The 8143-nt window shown below is 36.6% G+C and overlaps 1 protein-coding gene across 1 annotated transcript in view; it reads left to right on the top strand.

Moving 5' to 3' along the window:
* LOC112107416 (SUN domain-containing ossification factor) overlaps positions 1 to 7934 on the top strand; it is a 78355-nt gene extending 70421 nt beyond the window's left edge. The window contains exons 20-23 of the mRNA XM_026656114.2: positions 1135 to 1298; positions 1987 to 2078; positions 5589 to 5644; positions 6191 to 7934. Of these exons, the coding sequence (XP_026511899.1) occupies positions 1135 to 1298; positions 1987 to 2078; positions 5589 to 5644; positions 6191 to 6637 (759 nt within the window). The 3' untranslated portion in view covers positions 6638 to 7934. The remainder of the gene's footprint in view (positions 1 to 1134; positions 1299 to 1986; positions 2079 to 5588; positions 5645 to 6190) is intronic.
* The last annotated feature ends 209 nt before the right edge of the window (positions 7935 to 8143 follow it).

The following is an 8143-nucleotide window of genomic DNA, read 5'->3' as shown; positions in this document are numbered from 1 at the left end:
GAGGCTAGGGACACCATCCCTGCCCATCCTGGCTAATAGCCATTGTTGGACCTATCCTCCATGAATTTATCTAGTTCTTTTTTGAACCCTGTTATAGTCTTGACCTTCACAACATCCTCTGGCAAAGAGTTCCACAGGTTGACTGTGCGTTGTGTGAAAAAATACTTCCTTTTGTTTGTTTTAAGCCTTCTGCCTATTAATTTCATTTGGCGGCCCCTAGTTCTTGTGTTATGAGTAGGAGTAAATAACACTTCCTTATTTACTTCCTCCACACCAGTCATGATTTTAGACCCCTATCATATCCCCCGAGTCGTCTCTTCCGAGCTGAAAAGTCCCAGTTTTATTAATCTCTCCTAATACAGAAGCTGTTCCATACCTTTTCTGAATCATTTCCAATTCCAATATATCTTTTTTGAGATGGGGCGACCACATCTGCACACAGTATTCAAGATGTGGGAATACCATGGATTTCTATAGAGGCAATATGATATTTTCAGTCTTATCTATCCCTTTTCAATGATTCCCAGTGTTCTGTTCGCTTTTGACTGCCGCTGCACATTGAGTGATAGTTTTCAGAGAACTATCCACAGTGACTCCAAGATCTCTTTCTTGAGTGGTAACAGCTAATTTAGACCCCATCATTTTATATGTATAGTTGGGATTATGTTTTCCTTAGCATTTTGTTTCCCAACATTTACTTCTTGTTGACATCCTGGCAGTTGCCAAACATCTAATAAAGGTACATTGATGAAATATCTTAAGGCCATGTATGAATGTTTATGTGTTTGAACATGTCTTTAATGCAGCTAAACTTTTATCTGATCTTAGTGCTGTAAAATGTACTTTGAAAATGCCGGGTATACTGGCTTTAATGGCTGTCAAACTTCACTGGAAGATACACTTACAGCATATTAAATGCCAGGACTTGACCTGTTGGCTAGATAGCAGACACTTAACGTTGAGAAATGGATATTATGAAGTGAAACAGAGGAAAAAAATCCCTGGAGTTGATTTGAAAACTGATCTATTCATTAAAGTTTACATGAAGCTGAACATGTTCATGATGTAACTGCTAGCTCCATTGTATTTAAACTCCTCTTATTTAGTCTTTAGTTTTTATAAATAAATCCAATTATTTTTCAGGTGTCTGACCGACAAAGCTATCTTGTGATTTCTTTGGTTCTCAGTGTCATCCTGGGTTTGATGCTTTGTATGCAGCGTTGCAGAAATACATCTCAGTTCAATGAAGATTACCTCTCAAAAATCCCCAAAAGTAATCACTACCCAAGCCCCAAAAGGTAATCCCTGACATTTTAATCAATTCTTACGTTATATTTACACTTTATGTAGCATTTGATAGTTGCTCACTTTATTTCCATCCAGTTGAATGATGTTTGTCCATTTTAATTATACCAGTCTGTGCTTTTATGTAAATTCAGAAGTTTGGGTTCTGATAAGCAAAAGGCATACCCTTTTACATCTAGACTTCTATAAAAGAATAGTTCCTTTGAAGGAGTTTATACAAAGTAGCACCTTTTATTTGCAATAGGGTCTAACATCACTAATGTAGGAATGGGATCAGATCCTGGATGTGGAGAGAGAGCACTGCATCTCACTCTCCAGCAGCTTTCTTTGGCCATCAGAGCACCACTGGCAAAGTCCAGAGTAGTTTTGAGAAACCTTGCCATGGGGAAGGCTTGCTGCAGTGTGAAGGTGTAACACCGACAGAGCCCAGTCGCCGGCGGGCGGAATCGAACATGGAACGTCTGGAGCTAAAAGCCACATGGCTGTTAACTAAGGCTGTAGAGCAGTCTCTCTCTCTCTCTCTCTCTCTCTCTCAGTGGTCTTGGTGCTATGAGATGGGACAGAGCACCACACCCAGGAGGTGTGTGGGTTACAAAAATATAAGGAGTGGTAATGGGGGAAGGAAGTGGCTCCCAAGAGAACTCTGGGAAATGGAACTTATTGTGTTTTTTGTCATTACAGATGTTTTTCCTCCTATGATGATATGAATCTGAAAAGAAGAACTTCTTTTCCACTTGTCAGGTCCCAATCTTTTCAACTAACTAGCAAAGAAGGTATGTTTCATGTACAGCTAATTCTTCCTAGTGATGGTTGTAAAGTCTGTACCATATGAGTTATGCATTGTAGATGTATGATCATGTAGTTTATAAACCAGTTTCAAAAAAGGTAATCAAGAAGCACTCTACTTGTACACTACTGAAGTCTATCACTGTACATTGGGAAATACTGAATTGAAGTAGTTCAGTGGGTAATACTGTTTTTTTTATAGTCTCTAAAACAGAAATTTATAAAAGTTCTCTGAGTTCAGTGCAAAAAATCAATTGTTTAGGGTTACTACAGTGGAATTAACACAAGCTTTCATTTGAAAAAATAATCTTAGAACATTTTACAAATGTAAACAAAATGCTAACTACACAAGGTCAGGCACCTCAACAGTAAAAGCACTTTATTTTTAATATTTTAAAAGCAAACAGTGATGCTAAACAGATTATTTAGGAAAGAAGAGGAGAATAGCAAGCCATTGAAACTGCAGGGAAACTTTAGATGGGCAAAATGTAATAAAGTTGGAATTTGGTTATGACAGGGTCTAACACTCTTACAGAAATACTTTGATATTTATAAAGATAAATAGGCAGGACTTTGGTTTTAATGTCTCCTCCATCTTTGTACATTTGGGGCATTAGTTCAAAACTGACTGAGCGCATGCACCGTTTGAAGCCTCTAGCACAGTAATCCATTGGCCTGACCTTGTTTAGCTAGAAAGTGGAGGTCAGAGTGCTATGTGATACTACTGCACTATATGCTCACTTTAACATAAGACTCCTCAGCAAACCAAAAAATGTTAACTCCTTAATCTTGGAACTTTTAAAAAGAAATACAAGGAATGCTGCATGCTTTACTTAAAAAATAAATAAATAGAGAGAGAGAAACCGTTTGGCATGAGTTACACAGCTGAATTTGGAGTTTCAGAAGTAGACAAGCGTATTCTTTAAGGCAGTCATGAAACATTTTTTTCCTGTAAACCCTGAAATATAGTACTTAAGTTTTTGCTGTTCTAGATTAACATTGAGTTGGATTTCCATTTTTTGGTAGCAAGTGGATACTCTGATACCAGACTAGTAAAAAAATTCTCATTTGTCTTGTTCGTTTTTCTATGTCAGCATAGATACTGGCCAGCAACTATATTTCCAGTCTCTCTCTTTTTTTAATCCCCCATTTTAGTGTACATGAACCTATGTGGAAACTACTTCCTGCTTCAGGAGCAGAGTGTCAGAAAAGAAAAGAGTAAATCAGGAGAGTCCAGTGGTCAATCACCAAGCCTTGAAAATAATCAAGTGGGGGTAGAAATCAGACATTGCAGAGCTGAATTCTTACTCTAAATTAAATGGAGAGCACGTTTATATTTGGGAGTCTTAAGAAACTGGGTTCATTTTAGAATAGTATTGTCAACATTGAATAAACGAATTGTGGTTCAAAGAATATTGCCAAATATTTTTAAACTAAATGAGGGCACAGAATATGTAAACTAACCTCCTATATAAAACCTGTGTATAATTATAGACTTAACTTGAATTTGACTATTGTTATACCTAGTGCCTAAATGCTATGGTGGAAGTTTAATTTTTTTCTCAAAGTTCAAGATTTTCTGAAATGTGAGCCTAAATTTAAGCTCCTAAATAAGTGAGTACACAGCAGCTCCCATTCAATCCATACTTCATCAGAAATGTACACTTACAGTACTCCATACTCTGCAGAGAAGAATGTGCGTTGTTAAATCAGGCATCTGGTTGAGTTTATATAAATTGGGGGATACTAAATTCAAAAAAGGTAATGTTCTGAGATTGCTGTTGAGAGTGTTTTTTCCATTCTTTTGGAGGTCCTTGATGATACTAAGTATACATTTACAAACCCCTCCATTACTCCCCACCAGCAACGGCCAAGCAAAAATATTGTAAACATGTTTTATTTGATATGTTCAATAATATAATATTAAATACCAAGGACTCTACCGTAGTTAGATTTACACTTCATATCTCCTAAATTTGGGGTCACTGTCTTTAAGGAGCTAACATCATCTGCACCTAGCTGTGGAATCTGCTGGTATGTTGCTATTTTTGGAGGATCACTTCCCCAGATCATGTATCTTCACTCTCTAGCACTCCAAAAGCGGGGGGAATTAGCTCATAACTAAGCCATATTATTCTAAGGGGAGCTCTGGAAGGAAAAATCTGAGCCTGATAGAATGTTGACCTTAACTTTAATTTACACTTGTCAGTATCCACAACTCTCTATGTACTAGCATGTTTACAGTTTGTGTGTGTGTGTGTGTATCTGAAAAAAATAAATCCAATATAAAATATAGCATTCTATAATATGTTGATTTGTAACAACCCTGAAGGAGTTTAGGTTCCAAAAACATTTTCTTCAATGTTTTGGCTGCCCAGCTTGAGACCATTTAAAAAGATCATAACTCTCGGTGGTGCTGAACACATCTTAAAATGGCACAAGCTGAGCAACCAAAATATTAAGGCGTCCAATTTCACTAGTGACTTTGCCTCTTTCACAGATGAAATCTTTTTTCCAGCTTTCATGTTAAAGGAAAATGGAATCCAATTTCCTCAGATCAGCGCCCTGCTAAAATAAATGAAGTGCTGCTAATCGCCAATTAACGAAGAAATTGTGCTTTTTTTTTTCCCCTTGTGCTTATGGTATGAGCAAAATCACTTCAGATTTTTTTCTACCTGTGTGAGCCAAAAGAAACCACACAAACAAAAGTGAGAGTGAATTTCGAAAGTGTAGTTATGGAGACCACCTAACGCCCAAATTACTTTCTTTACTAATATCCTACATGTTCTACACCTTTGTGCTTGGCAGCATGATAATGAAAATATTGAAGGCATGGTATGCTGCTGTCGTGTCAGTCTGTTTCTTACAGCCCTAGGTACACATTGTGATGCCTCCAATTATATCCTGCTCTACACATGCTTTCTGTTATGTAGCATTCACTCTTATTGGTGATGTAACCTTTTTCAAAATATTTCTGCAGAAGAATCTTTAGTTATATGGTCTTTCAGCACAAGCAAGTTTGTTTAATACTGAGCTTCTTAGGAAGATGATCAGTGAACTTGTAAGGAGAATTGTGCAAGGAAGCCAAAAAAAAGCACCTTTATTTAATAAAGAAATGCTTAAATCTGCCCCAAATACAGGGTACTTGAACACTCCCCTCTCTTCCCTCTGAAAATATATTCTGCAAATCTTGCCTATGGTCTAATCCTTCAAATGAGATCTGCAATTGCAAAATTATATAATTGGGTAGAAATTAGCTACTCTGGAGAGAGAACTTTATACTGAACGTTTTGATGAGTTTACTTTCCATGCACATGCATCTTGTTAATATCTAATATCTAATCCATAGTATTAAGATATTTGCATGGAAAGCAGAGTAATAGTCCTTGGGAGGAGGAATGAAATCTCCTATATAGTTTCATGGTTTTAGAAATTAGCGTCTGTGGTTTCAGTTAAATTTTATTGCCCTTTCATATGTAGCCTTTCTTTTCTTATAGTGGATCCAGATGACTTCTACATTGTAGAACCTCTGAAGTTTTCACCAGAAAAAAAGGTATAGTAGCTTCCTTCCAGTTTTTGCAAGAAAAAAGTATTTTGAAAACACTACCAGTAGATGGTGCTTTTGTCGGTCACTTATCTACAATCAGGCTTGAAAGAATTGGGCTTTTATCGGTAAATGTCAGTAAATACTGATTTCACCATACACACACAAGCTGATAATAAACATTTACATCAATGATAATAAAAATGTACAGATAGGCATAGCAAGAAAAATGCTGCCTGAGAACTTCAGTTTGATTTAAAGATATTTACTTTGTGTATTTTGCCATGTGATGTTGATGATTTGTTTTACAGTTAAAGCTTTAACTTTTTGAATTTCAGCATCTACAATTATTAAAAAATTCTGGCCCCTCCCCATAATTTACTGCAACTGTGAAAATAAAAATAAAAATTTAAAAATGCTTAAAAATAAACATCAGTATTATCTATCAATTACAAGAGTTCTGCCAAGCCTATGTATGGCCTACCAGTATTCATACTTGAAATTATTTCCTGTTTGCGTTGCACAATCTAATTGTTTCCTTTTTTTCTGCTTTAGAAGAAACGTTGCAAATATAAAAGTGAAAAGATTGAGACTATCAAACCAGCATCAGAGCCTCTGCATCCATTAGCCAATGGGGAAATAAAAGGAAGGAAACCCTTTACGAACCAGAGAGATTTCTCTAATATTGGAGAGGTATATCACTCCTCATATAAGGGTCCTCCATCTGAAGGAAGCTCAGAAACCTCATCACAATCTGAGGAATCCTATTTTTGTGGCATTTCAGCATGCACAACTCTGTGCAATGGACAGACCCAAAAGACAAAAACTGAGAAGAGGGCTTTAAAACGAAGGCGGCCTAAGGTTCCAGACCAAGGGAAGTTCATAAAAACTCTAATACAGACTAAGACAGGATCAATGCCAAGCCTGCATGACATAATCAAAGGAAACAAGGATATAACAGTAGGAACACTTGGTGTCACAGCAGTTTCTGGACAAATCTAAAACTAGTCGAACTTCTCATACAGGAGATTTTTTGTTCATCTGAGAACAGTCTGTATCTTGTGGGAGAGTGGTGGGAGAAGAGATGAACTAACTGGAAAGTATTCAGAAATTATGGTTTCTGCCTCTTTTAAATAGATGGGATTGTGTCAATCTTGGTTATGAGTTTCAGCTTTACAAGGCTGACGACTTCCTATGTGGACAGCTTAGGGGTGGGAGGGATCATTTTATAAAGCCTTTTTCACAATTACTGGGGCAAAGATTGTTGAAGCCCAGTTTGTTGGGTGGAATAGGGATAAAAGCTTAATCCTCTTCCTTTAGCTTTGTTCCTATTTCTTGCACCTTCCCGTATTTATGTGCCTTTTGTCTATTTATAATGCCACTGGAAGAGGGAGAAAGATAAAACTGTCATTTGATTTCTTTTGTAACTTCTCTCGCTTTTTTGAGGATGCAACACTACAGTGCTGTAAAAGGACGTGTTGGCGTTCAGCTGGACTCAGTAATGTGGGCTGGATACTGTAGAAATACTAACATGGTAGACTTGCTGATTTAGATCTCTGTTTTGAAAACTCACTTGGGGAAAATATCTTGTTAGAAGGAATTGTAATGCCATTAATTGCATTTTTAATCAATTTCAGATGTGTATTTTATTTAGATGCGTTAAATTAATGACAGCTGTACAGTAACACTCACTGTATGTGAAGGATCTCATACTGACAAACATGCCTTTGTTTCCCAGACTGACTTTTGGAATTCTCTGTTACGATATTTAACCAAAAAGGATTGATTGCTTTATTTTGGTCACTCTGTTTTCTGTTCTAAGAATTTGGAAATTGGGGACTATCTACAAGGGGAAATGTAAGGGTGACTAGGTACAGCTGAAGATATAACTATCCTAACCAGTGCTGGGTACAAGTGCACATGACAAATGAAAGTGAGTTTGCCAAGCCTTGAAGTCTAACAGCTCAAGTCTATTTAAAAGTGGATATTTCCATAAAGTTTGCTTTTGTATTGGCTAACACATGTGCAGTGTGTGTGTGTGTGTGTGTGTGTGTGTGTGTGTGTTTTGGTACTTTCATATGAGTGTTTTTTTATTTTGACCATGATTGTATATTTGGATAAAATAGAATGTGTGACTGCATAAAATGTTGTGAATGTGTAGCTGAGTGAATGGGACAAAAGGTTATTCCTTTTTGAGAGGAGTTATAGGTTCATGTTGTAAAACTAAGTTAACTTATTAAGCACTTTTAGTGGTACCCTTTTTTAAACAGATCGAATGCCTTTTCTAGGTATTGTATGTAATGTGACTTATTTAAAGCCTTTGTTTTTGCTGCTTTCATGTTAGTTTATAAATACTTTAAAGTGATGTACTTTTAGAGTCGGTCTGCACAATTAGCCATTCAGAGCACATGGATCTGATTTATAGAACATGTAATCAGAAAGAGCTCCAAACAAGAATGAAGAAAAAATGTTTATACTATCTGAGTGCAGCATACAACATTGTGGAAC

Source organism: Terrapene carolina, unplaced genomic scaffold, assembly GCF_002925995.2.
Source record: "Terrapene carolina triunguis isolate 2854851 unplaced genomic scaffold, T_m_triunguis-2.0 Scaffold212, whole genome shotgun sequence".
In the NCBI taxonomy this organism is placed as follows: Eukaryota; Metazoa; Chordata; order Testudines; family Emydidae; genus Terrapene; species Terrapene triunguis.
Note: the sequence above shows the minus strand (reverse complement) of the source record. Positions and strands in the feature narration are given on the sequence as shown.